Genomic DNA, 21,024 nt, shown 5'->3' on the forward strand with positions numbered 1-21,024 from the left:
ATTTCAATCGTTGTACTGTTGATATTTGGCTCTGTTGACTAATGAGTTTGCCAACCACTGCCCTAACTGGTTTGGCTCAGTAGATAGAGCGTCAGCCTGAGGACTCAAGGGTCCCAGGTTCAATTCTGGTCAAGGACATGTACCCTGGTTGAGAGCACATCCCCAGTAGGGAGTGTGCAGGAGGCAGCTGATCGATGTTTCTAACTCTCTCTCTCCCTCTCTTCCTCTCTGTAAAAAATCAATAAAATATACTTTTTAAAAAAAGAAAAACATAAAAAAACACACCATAAAAACTGTTTAAGTTATTATTATAACAACAGAGGTCTGGTACATGAAAATTCATGCACTCGGGGAAGGGGGGTTGGGGGGGAAAGGTCCCTCAGCCCAGCCTGTGCCCTTTCGAAGTCCAGGACCCCACAGGGGATGTCCACCTGCCAGCTTAATCCCACTCTCTGGGGAAACGGGCCTAAGCTAGCAGTCAGACATCCCTCTGGCAGCCCGGGAGTCTTTGGGGGATGTCCAACTGACAGCCTGCGGGGAGCAGGCCTAAGGCATCAGTCAGACATCCTTGGCGCTGCCAAGAAGGCAGGTGAGGCTCCCACCATCACAACTGTGCTCGCAGCTGTCAGCCTGGCTTGTGGCTAAGCATATGCCCCCTGGTGGTCAGTATGCATCATAGCAACTGGTCATTCCAGGTCGTTCAGCTGTTAGGGTCAATTTGCATATTAACCTTTTATTATATAGGATTACTAACAGGTCAAAACTTATATCTTAAGTTGCTTTAGGAAGGAACAAAAAAAAACTATAAAAGAGTATACATATTTATTTCAAGTATCAAGGTCTTATTTGATAATGAATCTGTTCCGGACCTAGGTCTGAAATTTGTATGTAACTTTTAAAAAGTCTATCCTTAACTGACCATTATCTTTCATCTCTATTTCAGAAAATTCTGCCTTTAATTTCTAGTATTTTTCACCCATAACTAATCCTGGATATTAGCAATAAAGGATGAGCAAAAATATGTACCATTTGATATATGACTTTAAGATTCTAAAATACCGTTGCAGGATGAGAAAGACTAAACTCCAAATCATCTACCTAAGGTTTAATACAAACTTTTAGGATAAAAGCATTTCAGACTGATTAAACTTAATATCCTTTGGGTTCCTATGTAATATGAACATAATAATTAAAAAAGAAACTATGATAATCTAAAGTAAAACATAATACTCTATAGAATAATAGTATAAATACTCATCAAAGGATAATAGTCAATAAAGAAGCTGGTAAAAGAGTAATAATATTATAAAGACGGGAAGATGAAAAGAGAAAATACTTTTCTTATAAAAGTTGGGGGACAGGTTTGAGAAGAAGAAAACCAGCCAGAAAATAATTAATTTTATGAGGTTCTTGGCATAAGCTCAAAATAAAGGAATTGTTGTTTTGTTTTTGAAGGTTAACAGCTTTCTTAGAGACTTAAATTGTTTACCTCATTTTCTGTTCCCACGTCCAGAGTGACGGGCAGACATTCACGAGGATTCATCCCTCCACAAGCTGTGTACAGAGCCAATTTACCCACAGGGATGCCCATTCCATTACTACCAAGGTCTCCCAAGCCAAGAATACGCTCTCCATCAGTCACCACAATAGCCTAGAAGAAAAAGAAAAAATATCTATTAATAGATAGATGTTCACAAATCCTGGGCCGCAGTTCCTGGTCTCCATTTCAGAAGTTAATACTTACGTAATAAAATACTAAACTGTCAATATACATAAACTAAATATACATGGAAAAAATGCTATGTGATTGCACATGTGGAAGAATAAATAAATTTGATAAATACATTTTATATTTTGTTAAAAATAAATGTAAGTGCTTAATATGGTTGTCAAAAAAAAAAGAGAGGACTATGCACATAAAGACATAAACAATCCAGCCCTGGCCAGGATGCTCAGTGGGTTGGAGCATCATCCCATACAACAAAAGGTGGAGGGTTCGATTCTGATCAGGGCATATACCTAGTTTGCAGGTTTGATCCAAGGTTGGAGTGCTTATGGAGGCAACAGACTGAAATCTCTCTCTCTCTCTTTTTCTTTCTCTCTCTTCCTCTATCTAAACCTATCCTCTCTTGAGGATTAAATCAAACACAAAGATTAATCAAGAGGGACAGTTTGAAGAGTATCCTATGTAATAAAGAGGTAATATGCAAATTGACCACCACACCCTTGCACAAAATGGCCACCACAAGATGACCAGCAGAGTAGGGCAGTTGTGGGAGATCAGGCCAGCAGGAGAGAGCAGTTAGGGGTGACCAGACCAGCAGGGAAGGGCAGTTGGGGGCAACCAGGCCTGTAGGAGAGGGAGGGTAGTTGGGAGGGACCAGGCCTGCAGGGGAGGGCAGTTAGGGGCGACCAGGCCTGTAGGGGAGGGCAATTAGGGGCTAGCAGGAGAGGGCAGTCAGTGGCAACCAGGCCTGCAGGGGAAGGCAGTTAGGGGGGGAACAGGTCTGGAGGGGAGGGCAGTTGGAGGGGGCCAGGCCTGCAGAGGAGGGCAGTTAGGGTGACCAATTCAGCAGGGGAGGGCAGTTGGGGGCAACTGGGCCAGCAGGGGAGGGCAGTTGGGGTGACCGGGCCATCAGGGAAGGGCAGTTGGGGGCAATCGGGCTGGCAGGAGAGCAGTTAGGCGTCGATCAGGCTGGCAGGGGAGTGGTTAGGGGGTGATCAGGCTGGCAGGCAGAAGCAGTTAGGGGCAATCAGGCAGGCAGGCAGGCGAGCGGTTGGGAGCCAGCAGTCCTGGATTGTGAGAGGGCTGTCCGAGGGGTCCCAGATTGGAGAGGGTGCAGGCTGGGCTGAGGGACAACCACCCCAGTGCACGAATTTTGTGCATAGGGCCTCTAGTAGGGAAATAAAAACTAAAACTGGGAACTGAAAGGAAACAGAGCAGTTTTAAAACTAGTTGCATCCACTTGGAGGACAATTAGTTATATAATGAGAAGTAGCTGAGAAGCCTCCAAATATCCAGATCTTTGGTTTATGTGTCCTGGCATAAACTGTTCCATCTTTCTCTGAATGATAGTATCCTGGCACTTATAATTTATGTCAGTTTACTTAGATATTGTCTAATAACTGATTGCTTTTGCTTCATGTGTGCTTTCAACTACACAGTCGAGACTACATCTTAATTTTCACTATTCTATTACAATAAAGAGCTGTCATTTATTAAGTGTCTGCTATGTGCAGACACTATGTTAGGCTTTTAAAAATAACAGTACTTATAATTAAGATCAAGAATATTAGTGAGTGTGGAAAGCCACCGCTTGCCAATACTGTCATGAGAGTGCACCAAGGAATGCAGAAGGCCAATGGACCTGGGGCGTTAGCAGGGCTGACGCTAAGCATCGATTGTTCAATCGTGTTGAGATAGTGGTGGCTCAAGGCAATTCCCTAACCTGATAATCCTTTTACTGTTTACCAAACTTTACCTTTGATATGCCTGTATGCATTGCAAAAGGGCAAATGTGTATTCAAGTAAGTAAATAGCGGACCAGGTCAGAAGTCGGTGTGCCTCTTCAAGAAAGAGGTCTCCACCTGGCCCCCAATGCCTTCTAAATTCATATTTCTTGTATAGTATTTTCATTTGTGCATTAGCCCCTCCTCTAGATCCTGAACCCCACTGCGAAGGTCACGGCAGGTGAGGATGCAATACTGAGTTGGAAGGATATAGGTGGGCTATTAATGAAGTTGATCAACTAGTGGGAAGAACCTAAAGCAAGGGGATGGCTTACTGCCCAGCCCTTAGGATTACAGGGATATTCATTAGACCTCTCTACCTCAGAACCATTTCCTATGTTGACTCATTCTTAATATCCTCTCCTGATTGAATGTGAGTATTCTTGCTGGGCTGGAGTGGGGTCTCAGTTGGTTGAACATCATCCATGCACTCAAAGATTGCTGTTGACTCCTGGTCAGGGCACATACCTGGGTTGCAGTTCAATCCCTAGTTGGGGCCTGTACCAATCAAACTCATTCTCTCTCTCTCTCTCTCTCTCTCTCTCTCTCTCTCTCTCTCTCTCATCATGTCCTCGGGTGAGGATTAAAATAAATAAATGTTAACATAAGTAAATGTAAGTATTCTTCTTCTTAGAGGATCAGACATTTATACTTTATCGAATTAGCACATTTTTAGGGTAGTTCCTAAGGACTGGACCTATGGACAGTGCAGACTACTTGGTGGGAGAAAAACTGAGGGAGCAACTTAGTGGGAGAAAGAGAAATAACTGGGAAGACTGGAAACAGTAAGAAACATTTTGCTTTACAAGTTTGCCCAGCATGAGCCTTAAAGAACAGAGTGAACCACTTCTAGCCACAACTGTTCAGGGAGTAACACTTCAGAAGTCACAGCTGAAGAGCCTTTATACCACAGATGTCAGTGTATTCAGTCTTAATCCTGAAAGTTACCACAGAGTTGCTGAGCACCTAACAGAAAGGAAAGGGGGGCCAAGGAGGGACAAGAACATCTCACTTTCTTTAGACAAGGCAGGTGGTCGAGCACATGTCTAAGAGCAAAGGCTCTGGGACCTGCCTTCAATTCCCACACCACCATGCACTGCTGTGTAACCCTCTGATAAGCTGTGCCTTCCTTTCCTCCACAAATTATCAGGATAAATACAAGAGTGAGTCCAAGTACAGTGTCTCAAAGCGAAACCTATGAAATGTCCGATTATATTGTTACTTTATTTTGATCAGTTCACTCACAGAGGGAAGTCTGATGAGCTTCCTAATTTCCAAATGATAAAGGAAATTAACTGATTTTTTGCCTACCTGGGTTCCCCTTATTGAATGCTTAATATGAAAACAGAATTTGCTTAAACATATCCAGACACCATTTCAACGTTTATTCAACATTTATCATCGCTTTCAATGAACAAAGAAATTCTAAGAAATTAGATTGAAATAATGAGGAAACAGCATCCAAACGACATACAAAAATCAACGGGATACAAATTGGTGACATGTACTAGTACTAGAAAGCTAGTGAATGCTACTAAAGGTCATGATAACTGTCAATATGTTTTAGGAGAGAGAAAATAACAAATTTGGTAACTTACCTTGATGACATCTTCTGGCCATGCATCAAGAATTGAAGCAATATGCCCTCTATCATGGATACTAATAAAAAGTCCCCTGAAAGAAAAAAAAGTAGTAGTTTTAATTTACTTCAGACTTATCAAACTATCACGAACATTTAAAAAAATTTTTCAAATCAGTTTAATGTTTCTCCATTTTTATCAAACTAGTGAAAATTATTTCCTTAAACAAATAAGACATATAAATCTTATAAGAAAGAAACAAAGTATTTAAACAATATATAGACACCTGCAATAAAGGTATATTCATTCAACTATTACATATTCCTAAATATTTTTTTAATTAATGAAACATTCATTATTTTGTCTATAGAGAATTTAAATAGCATTATCAATTCCACTCCTAGATTCATTTACAGTCTTTCACTAAATGATATGTATAAAAGCCTTTAAAGAACAACATGAAGCATATGCAAACAGGCATTTTCAGTGTATGTCCCATTTATTAAATCCTAGAGGCCTGGTGCATGAATTCGTGCATGGGTGAAGTCTGGCCAGCCCACACCGGTGGGGGCCGATTGGGCAGGGGCCGGCCAGGGGAAGATGCCTCTGGTGGTTGGTTGGCCAGCACTGCCCCCTCCCCCCCCCATCAAGTGTGGGAGTGGAGCAATCGGGGGTGGGGTCAGCCAGGGAGAGGGCCAATTGGGGGTGGAGCTGGCTGGGGGAGGGGCCATGGGAGGTTGGGGGGGCCGATTGGCCACCACAGTGCGCGTCATAGCGATAGACCGTTTTGGTTGTTCCATTGTTCCGGTTGCTTAGCTTTTATGTATATAGATTCACAGTGTGGAAAGGAGAACATGCATTGGCAATGGCTGAAGTGACTGATACTGCTGAGTAGTCCTTTGATTTGTGGCTTTAGTTGTTGTCTGCAATGCTGTTATTTAGAGCCTCAGCTGAAGCCTTTTACATTTCTCACCCTTATACCCCCCAGTTCCTCTGAAAGTCTAACAAGTCACTGTAAGAATTCAGATAGAAATTTTTTAAATTTCTTAATCTCACTTATAAGTTTTACTTTAGTCTTGTTAAACATAGCTACAGAGAACTACATACAACAAATGTATAGCTTAATGAAGTGTTATCAGGCAACCACCCCTCTACAGAATATCCACTAAAGCAGAGAAAATCCTGTCAGCTACCCAGAGCCCTCTACATGTTTTCTCCCAATCAAAACTTCTCCCTCCTAAGAATAACCATTCTCCTGACTTTTATGGTATCATTTCCTCAGTTTATAGTTTCATCATCCAAATAGCAAACCATCCCTATGGATTACTGTTTAATTTGTCTGGACAAGTTTCCCCAAATCTGAATTTTGCTGATTGCATCCCTAGAGTACAGATTAACATGTTACTCCTCACTCTGTACTTTTTGGAAAATTGGTACTAGTAATTGAATTTAAAGGCTTAAATGGATTCTTCAAATTTTTTTACAAGACACTTGACAGTTTGGTATTATCAGAAGATACATAACATTTTGTAGTCCTTTTTGTGATTTTAGCAGTTGCTGATGCATGATATCTAAATTCATTAACTCAAGATGGTGATATTCCAATTCTATCAACCATTATTTATTAGCTGGAACACTACACTTCTTTTTAAATTAAATTTATTGGGTGACATTGGTTAATAAAATTATATAGGTTTCAAGTGTGCAATTCTATGATACATATAGGTTGCAAGTGTATATTTTGCATTGTGTGCTCATGGAGGGTAGAGGGGGTCCAATATTCGGTGACAGCATAAGATTTTACTTTTGGTGGAACACTTCTTTAAAGAGAACTTTCACCATACCTATTGTTTAGTTACCCTATGGTAAAGTTTATATTTAAAAAAGGGATAAATGCTTGAGACTTTCTCTTATCAGGTTTTTTGTTTTGTTTTGTTTTGTTTTAATCCTCACCTGAGGATATTCTTTCCCATTGATTTTTTTTTTTTTTTTGAGAGAGAGAGAGAATGGAGGGGAGGCAGAAGGAGGGGTAGTGAGAGAAACATCGATGTGAAAGAGACACAACAATGGGATTGTTGCCTCCCATTGGCATCCTAACTGGGCCGAGATTGAGCCTGCAACCCAGGTATGCACCCTTGACCAGAATCAACCTGCGGCCCACTGAACTGTAGGCCCAACTGTAGAAACTAGTTAAGGCTACTTATCAGTTTATTTGTTTTTTAAAAGAATGCATTTGCTAGAATCCTTCAAGAGTTTCCCCTAAGGTGTGTGTGTGAGTGTTTGTGTTTGTGTGTGTGTGTGTGTGTGTGTTGGATCAATATGAACTCAGGAATTTAAACATATTTTGTTTTAATCCATTACAGTTATTATCTTTATTGAAACCCAAATTGTCCCATTTTTAACCAGTGGAAAGCTCTTCGCATTGGCCCCGGAGCCTTTCTGATAGCTTCCTTAATCTCTGCTATGAAGATATTCCATTTTGTCTTAAAAATGTTTGTCCCAGACCAAAACGAGACATTAAGAAGCCCAGCTTTGTTTTAGTAGAAAGTAGTATTTCAAGACCAAAATCTAGGTACTAGGGATCCCTACCACTAGTAGCTGATCCAGGTATTGTTATTTTAAAAATTTACAAAACAAAGTTAAAATTCACTTCCTGGTTATGGCTAGAAATCTCAAATGGGCACTCTTCTCTTGAAAAGTTACCACTGATTTCCTAGCAAATTCAACCTACTGCTCTCTGGGAGAACCATTTCACACCTCCTTTCACCTCACCTCTCCTCACCTCTCAGGGGACAAGCAAATCTTAAATTTCAAACAGAAATAGATGCAGTAGGGTAAAAACTACCTCATTTTTCTAATGTAAATTCCATTAACCATCTTCATCTTTTAAAAAAATACACTTTATTTTTTAGGGCAGTTTTAGGTTCACAGCAAAACAGAAGATAATACAAAGATTTCCTATATACTCCCTGCCCCCACACATGTATACTCTCTTCTAGCCAACATTCTCCATCAGAGTGGTGTATTTGTTACAACTAATGAACCTACAGCTGACACATCATTATCACCCAGAGTACATAGTTCACATTAATGTTCATTCTTTTGAGTTGTACATTCTATGGGTTTAGAAAATTTACAAAGACATCCTATATAATAAAAGGCTAATATACAAATAGACTGAATGGCGAAACAACTGAACAACCAGTCACTATAATGTGCGCTAACCACCAGGGGGCGTGCACGGAACATGGTGGGTATTGGCCGCAGCGGGATGGTGGAGCAGGTGAGCAGGGGCACCAGACCAAGGCGGGGTGCCTGTCATTGTCATCGGGGCGAGCCTCTGGTGGTTACTAAAAATTCTTTGCTCCCAAGCACCGCAGTCCTGCCCGGTGCTCACACTTGCTGCCAGCGCCAGCCCAGCTCACACCCACAGCTGACGCCGGAGGCAGCCCTGCTCACACCTGCTGCCAGTGCCCAGCGCCGGTTCCGATTCCTTGGCACCATCAGTGGGTGCAAGCAGCGGCTCTAGGTCCTGATCATCCCTGAGGGCTTCTCCACCTCCCACTGCTCCTGAGGGGCCGGCCCCACTCACACCTGCTGCTGGCGCTGGCCCCAATCTCTCCGCACCATCAGCAGGTTTGAGCAGGGCCAGCACTGTCAGCGCATGGGAGCGGGGCTGCAGGCAGACAGGGGACTGGGGGCTGCGGTGGGAGGGGTCGGGGGGGTGAAGAGATGGGCCAAGACCCACCCCTGTGCCCACCGCAGCCTCGCAACCCACAGTTCCTTTCAAGGCACATGAATTCGTGCAATGGACCCCTAGTATTGCTATAAACATTCCTGCACATATATGTGTGTGTAAGTCTTGAACTCATTTGGGTAAATATAGCAGGACCTCTAATAACATTGTTTAGTTCAACATTGAAGAGGGGAAAAAAATCCATTCCCAGCCAGGGCCACTGTATATGTAGAGTTTGCATGGTCTACCCCTACTGCTGCCCCCCTTCCATTCCACACACATATACACACAAAGCAGAAAGCTACTTAAGTAAAGAGACACTCTGTTTTGCTCACATTTTTACCCCTAATTCCTATAAGTACGCTGGCACATAGTATGTGTCCAACAATGTGCTCTGACTTCAGTGTTGAAAAATAAGGTTTCTACAATCTATTTTTTCTTAAGTACAGAAAATATGAAATAAAGCCAGACTTAGTATGACTTATTAAGTAACCAAAAATTATATGATAATAGTAAGTGCTACAGGCAGATTACTGATGACTGTCTGACTCAACAAAAATATTAATTTACCAAGTCGGCAATAAACTATATCCTTTCCTGTTTTTTTCACTGTTCCATGTGAATTTATTTTGTTTCCCAAAATAATTATAAGCTCCTTATAAGTTATACATATTTCTTTTGGATCCCTGTTATATCCAACTTTGCAATCAAAAGATCTCAATAAATAATTGCAAAATTAGAAGGAAATGTACTTGGGCTTATAAAATAAAGCATTTTTGTTGAATTATCTAAGATGTTCTTGGCAGTATAACATTAAATAATATTCTTGGGAACTTGCTAGTTAGCCAAGGTTTTCTAAGTAACACTGGTCTGAGAAAACAGTATCATTTTTTAAAACAAGAGGGGTACAGAATGATATTAAATTTTACATCAATTAAATGCTATTATGTAAAAATATGAGTACAACTTCAGTAAGAAAGCAATTTGACCACCTGTAATTTCTTGCTCTGGCTAGAGATTTATTTGTGGTAAAAATGCTTACTCTCAGAGAGATCTCAATAAATTAAGGATTGGCAATATCCCACCAAAGTCAAGCATTTTGATGGAATAATTTTCAAAACTTCTGGAATGCTACTTTGATCAGAAACCTATTGAGATATCCAAAAACATTTCAGCACTGTAAAGACTCATACTCATAGAGCTGAATATTAAATATTAATTCTCAATATATACCTATATAGTTAAAAATGAAATGTTTAGACAAGAAAGTTATTTATCAATGATATTTTAATATTTAATTTTAAAATGTGGCCATGTGTTTATTATTTTAATCAGTAGGTTTTAATCTGTAGCAAACATTATATAGTTGATTAGAAGCCCGGTGTATGAAAGTTCATGCACTGGGGGGCGGGGGGGGGGGGACCTCAGCCTGGCCTGCCCCCTCTCACAGTCCAGAAGCCCTCAGGGGTGGGAGGCGACCTGGTGATCAGGGGAAGGCGACGCCCCATCACACCTCTGCTGCTGCCACTGCCAGCAGCGCAAGCCTCAGCTGGCCCTGGTTACCTGTGCCTCGGTGGCCCTGGGCATCTGGAGGGCTAAGGTCACTGGGGGACTCCAGAGGCAGGTGCGCAGAGCAGCTGGGCCCACCTGGCGATGGGCCCAGCCTTGCCACATGCCTGCCACCCTGATGGGGCTAAGGGGACTTGGCGCCGCCATCTTGTGGCTGTGGACGTCGCCATCTTTGAGGGCGTGGGAGTCAATTAGCATATTCCTTCCTTATTGGCTGTGGGCACCACCATCTTTGCAATGGCGTGAGGGTCAATTAGCATATTCCTTCTTTATTAGATAGGATGCTCAAAATATTCCAGCTTCTGCCCCAGTGGGATCCACTTCAAGGGTGTCTATGTCTTTTGACAGGACCCCATCATTCTTTGGGCCTTTTCTTACTTTCTGGTACTGCAGACTGATGATGCTGCAGACTCATCTTTTACTTATCCTGGACCAGCCCTGGAATCAGCAATTTCTCTAAGGTGTTCTGGTTCCTTTTTAGTAGAGAATCGAATTTAGATCTGAATGCTAGGTGTGCTCATTGTTCCTGGAGTGTTACTGTTTCCCAGGCCAACTCAATGGACACAGCTAGAGAATATATGTATGTGCATACATAGTTTGTGTGCATGTACACATACATACATACATATATATTTATTTCTATATCTATTAAATATTAAAATATCATTGGTAACTTTCTTGTCTAAACATTTCATTTTATAACTGTATCTATATGTACATATTGAGAATTAATATATCATATTCTATCTATACATTGCAAGCCATAAGTTCACACTAATACTTCCAATTCTAATTCAATGCCACAGGATTCATTCTAGTGTTCTCACTTCAGTTTCCACATTTGTAGCAACTTTCTCCAACAGTGAGAAACCTAGTTCCATTGTGCTTAATATATTTATTTATTAGATCAGTCCTCTTTGTATAACGCCAATCTTGTCCCCTCCCTGTGTGGACACCTCACTCACCTCACTAACGCTCCAATCTCAAACGCAGGCAGCCTTCCTACACAGATGCCCTCCTCACCCCCCTGGGGGCCCAACACCTGGAACCCCCCTCCCTTCATCTTGCTTGGCTCTCATCTCGAGTCAGTCTACATGGGTGTTCCTAACGCCGCCCAGGCTCCAAAACTCCATGCTAGGTTCCCAATCCTTCACGAAGCAGTCAGAGGGTAGGGCCTGACTGCTGCTGGAGTCTCTGAGGAACACAGAAGCCTGGTGCTGGGCGTGCAAAAGGAAGCTACCACTATCTCCTGCTGCTGGAGAAATACCAACCTTGACCACATCGTCACGAACCAAGGATGTTTATCCCTTTGTTTATCATACTTGTGGAAACTAATTTCCTAATTTTTTATCTTTTATTTGTTGTTTTCCATTTACATAAAGTGAAACAAACTGATTTTCTTTTTCTTTTTTTAAAATATATTTCATTGATTTTTCACAGAGAGGAAGGGAGAGGGATAGAGAGACAGAAACATTGATGAGAGAGAAACATCTATCAGCTGCCTCCTGCACACTCCTACTGGGGCTGTGCCCGCAACCAAGGTATATGCCCTTGACCGGAAACGAACCTGGGACCCTTGGGTCCACAGGCCGATGCTCTATTCACTGAGCCAAACCGGTTACGGCATGGAACATGAATTTTGAAAGTTATTTTTTACTATTTCTAAAGCATTCTTATTAAAAATTTGTGATTTTCATACACTGAATAGCTACAGAATTCTATCAATGGTGTAGTTAGTTATACATTGGTCCATTTATAATATGACATGAAGTAACAGAAAAAAATTAAGTTTCTATCAAGAATGACTCTTTAGAATGGGGAAAGAATATCTTTTGACACTGATGAAATTACAATTACTTTTGTTGCTGTTGTTAATCCTCACCTGAGTATATTTTTTCCATTGTTTTCTAAAGAGAGTGAAAGCGGGGGGGTAGGGGGGGGGGAGGGAGGGAGGGAGAGAGAGAGAGAGAGAGAGAGAGAGAGAGAGAGAGAGAGAGAGAAAAGTGTTAATGTGCAAGAGACACATTGATTGGTTGCCTCCCGCACATGCCCTGACCGGGGCTGGGGATGGATCCTGCAACCCAGGTATTTGACCTTGACCGGAAATGGAACCCACCACCATTTGATGCATGGACTGACACTCTAACCACACTTAGTAACAGGGCAAATTCCAATTACTTTTAAGCATGCTATTGCAAACAAGAATATTGTTATTGGAAATATTTAAATGTATCCTAATATTTGGCAATCAAAAGAATTTAATATTTTAAGCTCCCAAATATATAACCAACAAATTGGTTTAACAGGGGGAGGCAATAGGTTGGTGAAGAATTATTTGAAAGAAAAATGCATGAAGTCTTTGGGATCTCAGTCATCAGTCTTCCTCAGGATCTTACTAATTAACTGTCTCACATAGCTGGGAAAACAAAGGGATTGGTACTTAGAAAGCAGAAGAAGTAGTTTTAGCTTCTGTTCTTGTTTCTCCTTTTAAACTAAAATAAAACCAAATCAGTAAACTGGTGTTTTCACTAAATTAATAAAGGGTTGAGGCAGTCACCAATAGAAGCTATAAATACAGTAAAACCATGTAATCATTCAAATCACAGAAAAATGACAGGAAGCACAGAGATCCAGAAGGCAACCTTTACCCTGTTTTTTTCTAGGCAGCAAGAAGCCACACCACCCTGGAGAAATAAGATGATATTTTTCTTAGAAGACATGGGCTTTCCACTTAGCCTGGGAAGAACTCAAGGGCTAATAACTGTTTAAAACCTAGGTTTGCAAGACTCGCCCATTTAAAGATAATTAATATAAAAGAGGGGACGGGCAGGAAAAAGAAGTTGGTCTAAAACAACTACTGCAATGGAACACAAAATATAGAAAAAGGAAGTTAGTTCTCAAGTCTAATAAAGAAAGTATATATAGCACTGCATCTGGGAAAGAAAAAAAGGCATCATATTTCTTGGGCTCTGAGAGGAATTTATGAAATAGGTCTTTATATAAAGGACATTGACCAATAATATATTAGACATTGTTTTCAATACAAGGTATAATAAAAGGCATAGAGCAGCCTTCTCTGTTTGATATTGCTTTCTTATAAGAACCTTGATTTAAAAAAACAATATAATATTACAAATGCCTGCAAATCATATTGAATAAATCAGAGTTGAACTCCACTGATATTCTCCACTCAGATATTTATATTTGTCTGTTGAATGGGGAAAGGACAGTATGAATGAAAGAAAAGTTTTATATAAATTCGACGTGGCAGTTAGCAGATACTTGAACAACATAAATATTACATATAAAAGTTTCTTAAACTGACTCAACTAGCTTAATACATAAATTAAGGCTCCCAGCAACTTATTCATCTGTTTCCAACCACAAGGAATTCTTCCCACCATAGTCATTGGTGGTTTTCTCTGGGTAAGGAGTAAAGAAGAAGACTATTCTCTGGGATTTTTTTTTTTTAGTATGTATCTCATTACAAATAGAAAAATAAGCAGCTAAACACACACACACACACACACACTTTTTCTTATAGCTATGTTAGTGAGTTACTTACTTTAGTATGTATAGTGTTTAAATTACTTATTTATGTCACCAACAAAGTGCATTTCATTGGTACAACTTTTAACATTATTTAGTTAACTTAGTGCACTATTTTGTTTCATGAGAAATAATGATGAGTAACAAAGGAAAAAGAAACCACATGGCCGTGTCCAAGGAAGATAATAAATTAGAAGCTAAATTTGGTATTGAAATAATCTTTGCAAAAATAAATATGCAACATCAGTATCTCATTTATCTTACTGAAAAAATTAGTGAGCTCATCTTCTTATGTGAAAAAAAGAGAAATGTCCAATATCCAATAGATTTTTTTATGAGTGAGGACTTCCTTGAGAAACTTAATGTAGTTTAAGTAACAGTTTAAATTTATATATATATGTATATATATATATATATATATGTATATATATATATATATATATATATAGTTTAAATACAAAAATATTTGTTTTTCCTTGGAAATACCAAATATAATAATATATTGTTCATGAGGCAGAATAACATAAATTTCCTTTGTGTTCTATAAATATTTATTAAAAACATGTCTTTAGTGATAGTGTTAAATTAAGTTTAAGTACTTAGGAAAAGAAATTTCTGTTTCATAAATTAAGAATTTGATATTTGAATACTGTAGGTACATCTGAATTTCAGATAAATCAGTTTTTAATTTCTGCTATATACAACCTGTCAAAAGATATAGGCTTAAGAAAGATAATCTTATTTAAATATAATAACAATATTCATTTTACAGATGAGGAAACTAAAGGTCCGGGTATTTATATTTTTGACCCAAGATCACACCATTAATAAGAAGCAATGAAGAGATTTAAACCAAGCCTCCTCTTTAGGTCCAAAGCACATACTACACCAGCAATGTTTATTCATACTCTATTGCCCAATTGTCCACTCAACAATTCATATCTATTGCCTATTTATCTACTCAACTGGTAGTCTACTAGGTTCTGGGATAGAGGTAAAAGATACAGAGTTGCCACCTGAAGAAAAAAGTCAAGATAGTCAGAAAAGAAAGTCAACTATTACAGTCAGTGCACTATATACTGTGAAAGCATCCAGGGGGTCTGGGGAACTCAACTTGGGATGAGGTGCCAGGTGTGAAGTGTAGGAAAGAGGTAGCAATGTAGCCAGAGGCTAGGGCAAAGGAGACAGATCATACAATCTTTGAAGGCCATCTAAGCAGTTGGATTTTATGATGGGCAAGTGGGGAGTCATTCTATGACTTTAGTCAGGAAAATGACATAATTAGGCATCCCTTTTTGAAAATCCACTGTCTTTTGAAATGAGGACTTAATCTAAGAGTAGCAATAAGATTAAATGAACAAGAGATTTGACAGACAGAAGGTAAAACTGTCAAGGCTCATAAAGGGAAAGGCAGAGGGGAAAATCCAGACTATCTCTGAGAAGTCTGGTTTAGATAACTCAGTCAATGCTGCTGCACCTTACAATGTTAAGAAACCTGGGGGACTGAAATGGTGGGCTGGAAGTAAGAAAACAAGACCCAGAAAAAAATTAGAGAACACTGATCTATTAGTGGGTACAGATTAAGAAGGAAATATATCCAAGAGGGTAAATTTGGTAGGTTTAACTCATGAAAAGAAAATGTTAGGGCAATGAATTCACAGGGGAGATGAAGAGGAATATATGAGATAAGGAGGGTAAGGCTGCAGAATTGTTCATGTACTTGCAACCACAGAATGAGATGAGCCAAGAACACAGCTGGTGTTCAACTCCATGGAATAGAAGGCCCAGCTGAGACTGAACTATTCAGACAGTTATAGAACTCCACCTCACATTAATATTTTATTTTAAAATAAGTGCACAGACATGAAATGAAGACTATGTAGTAGCTATGTGAACATGTCTAGTTGGCTTTTCCTTGAGGGGAAAAAAGGGTTGGTTCAGGATGTATTTGTGCAGTGGACAAAGGAAAGAATAATTAGAGTATAGACTTGAGTTATAAATGAAGTGACTGTACTAAGCCTGCAAGCTTGAGAAATTCTTATGTACAGCAGATCTTATTGTCTCCTGCTGAAATATATTAAACAGCTACTCAGAACTAAAGGGAGAAACAGTTCAAAACACAATTATAGTTGGAGACCTTAATACTCCATTGACAGCTCTAGACAGATCAAACAAAATAAAGAAATATTGGCCTTAAATGAAACACTATACCAAATGGATATAATCGACATTTACAGAACATTTCATCCCAGAACATCAGACTATACATTCTTCTCCAGAGCACATGGAACATTCTCAAGGATAGACCATACTAGCTAATCGAATACAACAGTACATCCCAAAAATAATGCATCATGATCAAGTGGGATTCATTCTAAGGGCACAAGGATGGTTCAACATTCGCAAATCAATCAACATAATACACTACATTAACAAAAGAAAAGATAAAAACCATACAATCTTGTAAGTAGATACAGAAAAAGCATTTGATAAGGTACAATATCCATTTATGATTAAAACACTCAATTAAACAGGAATAGAAGTAAAGTACCTCAACATAATAAAAGCCATCCTATATAATAAAAGCATAATATGCAAATCGACTGAATGGTGGAAGGACTGTTCGGCGGAGGGCGGGGCCAGTGAGCGTGCCAGAAGGCAGAAGGAGGGGGCGGCGGAGGGGTGATGGGGGGGCGGGGCCGGCCGCTCACCTGCTGGAGCTGTCCCCTGATCAGCCTGCCCAGTTGCCTTCTGCAGAGGGAGGCCACCTGCAGGGTGATGGGGGGGGCGGGGCAGTGGGGGGCAGGGCTCACCAGTGACCATCCTCTGATCAGCCTGCTTGGTCACCTCCCGCAGAGTGAGACCAGACTGCAGCTTAGGCCCACTCCCCACTGCAGCTGATTTGGACACCCCCTGAGAGCTCCCGAACTGCCATAGGGCACAGACCAGGCTGAGGGACCCCTCCCCATTCCGAGCGCATGAATTTTCGTGCACTGGGCCTCTTGTTTTTTTTTTTTTTTTATATATATATATATTTTTATTGATTAAGATATTACATATGTGTACCCTCTACCCCCCCACCCCCCGCTCATCCCCTCACCCCCCCGTTGTCCGTGTCCATTGGTTAGGCCTATATGCTTGCATATAAGTCCTTTGGTTGATCCTTCCCCCTTGCCCCCACCCTCCCCTACCTTCCCTCCAAGGCCCGACAGTCCAATCAAAGCCTCTCCGTCTCTGGATCAGTCCTTGTTCATCAGTTTATGTTGTTCATTATATTCCACAAATAAGTGAGATCTTGTGGTATTTATCCGCTCTCCAGTTCCATCGATGCTGTGGCAAATGGTAAGAGTTCCTTTTTCTTCTTCCTCTTCTTAAAGAATACCTTTCAGCATTTCATATAATGCTGGTTTGGTGGTGATGAACTCCTTTAGCTTTTTCTTATCCGTGAAGCTCTTTATCTGACCTTCCATTCTGAATGATAGCTTTGCTGGATAAAGTAATCTTGGTTGCAGGTTCTTGCTATTCATCTCTTTGAATATTTCTTGCCACTCTCTTCTGGCCTGCATGGTTTCTGTTGAGAAATCAGCTGACAGTCGGACGGGTACTCCCTTGTAGGTAACTGACTGTCTTTCTCTTGCTGCTTTTAAGATTCTCTCTTTATCTTTTGCTCTTGGCATTTTAATTATGATGTGTCTTGGTGTGGTCCTCTTTGGATTCCTTTTGTTTGGGGTTCTCTGCGCTTCCTGAACTTGTAAGTCCATTTCTTTCACCAGGTGGGGGAAGTTTTCTGTCATTATTTCTTCAAAAAGGTTTTCAATATCTTGCCCTCTCTCTCCTTCTGGTACCCCTATAATTCTGATGTTGGTACGCTTGAAGTTGTCCCAGAGGTTCCTTACACTAGCTTCATATTTTTTGAATCTCTTTTCTTTTTTCTTTTTCGGTTGGGTATTTTTTGTTTCTTTGTATTTCAAATCTTTGACTTGATTCTTGGGATCCTCTTGTCTGCTGTTGGATCTCTGTAAATTATTCTTTATTTCAGTCAGTGTATGCTTAATTTCTAGTTGGTCCTTTTTCATGTTCTCCATGGTCTCACTATACTCCTTGAGGGATTCATTAAATTTATCGGCGGTTTCCATAAAATTCTTGACAAACCTTATAAACGTGGCCTTGAACTCTATATCCAGTCATCTGCCCTCCTCCGTTTCTGCCAATTGTGACCTGTTTCTTTCTCTCCGCATTTTGGCTGCTTCCCTGTGTTGATAGAGTGGTCCTGCGCGCCAGGTGTCCTGTAGGGCCCAGTGGCTCAGCCTCCCCAGTTACCTGGGGTGGACACTCTTGGTGCACTCTTGGTGCCTTGGTTGTTGTAGGATCACTGGGAGGAATTGACCTCCAAGCCAATTGGCTGTGGGAAGCAGCTGTGTCTGAAGTGGGAGAATGGTCCCCCTCTGACCACTGGGTACAGTGGCTCCTGGATCTAAGGAGGTGCTAATTCAGCCCCTGCCTGAGGCCACACAGCTGGAGCCACGAAGAGGCTCAGCTGTGAAGCAATGCAAGCCGCTGCGGGGCCTTGGGCCTTCTCTTGGAAGTTCTGGGTCTGCTTGGCTGGGCTGCAGTTAGGTACATTCACATGCAAAAGCCTCTGCTGCAGCCTGGGTGGGGCGGGGTCTCAGGGAGTCAAAAGGGCGGAGAAAGAGGCTATGTCTGGTTCTCCGTGCCGGAGTCGTGCGTCTCAGTGTCCCGGTAACGGCTGCAAGCACCTCTGAGGGAAAGCTGCCCTCAAGTTCGCCCGCTGCCGCCTGACAGAGCAGCTTCTCCCCGTATGAGACCTGGGTCCCCAGAGACTTGCTGGAACCGGAGTTCAGAGCAGTCGGGAGCTTGTGATTCAAAAAGACAGCCGCGTCCTCAGGTGCCACCCCCTTTCCGAGCGCGCGAGCCGCCGCCGTACCTCTGCACTCAGCCTCCGCAGCTCCTCTGGCTCTCAGCGTGCTTTTCTTTTCTTCTAGTTGTAGAAATTACACTCAGCCAGCCTTCCTGTTGTTCTGGACGATGTTTGCTCCGTCCTTTGGGATATTGTTCAATTGTTGTGTGAGGCGACTATTTCCCGGTGTTTATCTATGCCGCCATCTTAGTTTCTCTCGGGCCTCTTGTATATGATAAATCCTCAGCCAATATCATACTAAATGGTGAAAAACAGAAAGCTTTTCCCCTAAGATCAGGAACAAGACAAGGATGTCCACTCTCACCACTCTTATTCAACATAGTACTAACCAGAGCAATAAGGTAACAGAAAGAAATAAAAGGCAACCAAACAGGGAAGGAAGAAGTCAAACTGTCACTTTTTGTGGATGGCATGATGCTATATATAGAAAACCCTAAAGACTCTACTGAAAAACTACTGGAAACAATAAACAAATACAGTCAAGTTGTAGGATACAAAATCAATGTGCAAAAATCCATTGCCTTCCTCTATACCAACAACAAAACTTCAGAAAAAGAAACGGAGAAAACAATTCCTTTTGCAATGGCAACCAAAAGGATAAAATACCTAGGAATCAACTTAACAAAAATGTGCAAGACCTATATACTGAAAAGTACAAAACATTATTAAATGAGATTGACAAAGACACAAGAAATGGAAAAATATCCCATATTCATGCATTGGAAGAATCAACATAGTTAAAATGACCATCTTACCCAAAGCAATATGTAGATTTAATGCAATTCCCATCAAAACCCAATGTCATTTTTTTTAAAAAAAAAATACAACGAGAAATCATCAGATTTATATGGAACCACAAAACACCCAGAAGAGCCAAAGAAATCCTGAAAATAAAGAATGATGCTGGAGGTATCACACTACCTGACTTCAAATATACTACAATAATAAAACAGCATGATATTGGCAGAGAAACAGAATAGAGAGCCCAACTATAAAACCACATGTATATGGACAGATAATTTTCGACAAAGGAGCCAGAAATGCACATTGGAGTAAAGATAGTTTCTTCAATAAATGGTGCTGGGAAAACCAGAAAGCCACATGGAAACAAATGAAACTGGATTGCATTCTGTCTCCATGTACAAAAATTAATTTAAAATGGATCAAAGACTTAAACATAAGACCCAAAACTATAAGTCACATAGAAAAAATATAGGTACTAAACTTATGGACCTGGGTGGTAGAGAACATTTTATGGACTTGACCCCAAAGGCAAGGGAGATAAAGGCAAAAATAAATGAATGGGACTATATCAAAGTGAAGGGCTTCTGCTCAGCAAAAGAAATGAACAACAAAACAAACAGGCAGCCAACCAGATGGGAGATGATATTTGCAAACAGTAGCTCTGACAAAGGTTTAATTTCCAAAATATATAAAGAACTCGTAAAACTCAACACCAAACAAATAAGCAATCCAATCAAAACGTGGGCAGAGGACCTGAAAATACACCTCTCCCAAGAAGACATACAAACAGCCAATAGATATATGAAAAGATGTTTAACCTCACTGGCAATTAGGGAAATGCAAATGAAAACTGCAATGAGATACCACCTTATACCAGTTAGAGTGGCCATAATCAACAAGACAAGCAACAACAAATGTCAGAGAGGTTGTTGAACAAAGGAAACCCTGATTCACTGCTGGTGGGAATATAGACAGTACAACCACTATGGAAAGCAGTCTGGCGAGTCCTCAAAAAATTAAAAGTAGAACTATCATATGACCCAACAACCCCACTCCTGGATATATACCGGAAAAACTCGAAATCATTTATACACAAAGATATATGGACCTCTATGTTCATTTCAGCATTATTCATGGTGGCCAAGACTTGGAAACAGCCAAAGTGCCCTGCGATAGAGGACTGGATACAGAAGATGTGGTATATATACACAATGGAGTACTACATGGCCATAAGAAAGGGTGAAATAGCATCATTTACAACATGGATGGACCTTGAGAACATTATGCAAAGTGAAATAAGTCAGATTGAAAAAGCTAAGAACTATATGAATTCACTCATATGTAGAATATAAAACTGAAACTTTTGAACACAAACAGCAGTGTGGTGATTTCCAGAG

At 40.6% G+C, this 21,024-nt stretch overlaps 1 protein-coding gene across 1 annotated transcript in view; it reads right to left on the minus strand.

Annotated features, from left to right (window-relative positions):
- The window catches only part of ME1 (malic enzyme 1), a 156,647-nt gene that overhangs the window by 89,916 nt on the left and 45,707 nt on the right, over positions 1-21,024 (minus strand). The window contains exons 4-5 of the mRNA XM_081094386.1: positions 5,109-5,184; positions 1,490-1,651 (exon numbers count right to left, since the gene is read on the minus strand). Of these exons, the coding sequence (XP_080950512.1) occupies positions 1,490-1,651; positions 5,109-5,184 (238 nt within the window). The remainder of the gene's footprint in view (positions 1-1,489; positions 1,652-5,108; positions 5,185-21,024) is intronic.

The sequence above is a fragment of the Myotis nattereri genome (genome assembly GCF_964212035.1).
Source record: "Myotis nattereri genome assembly, chromosome: 6".
NCBI lineage: Eukaryota > Metazoa > Chordata > Mammalia > Chiroptera > Vespertilionidae > Myotis > Myotis nattereri.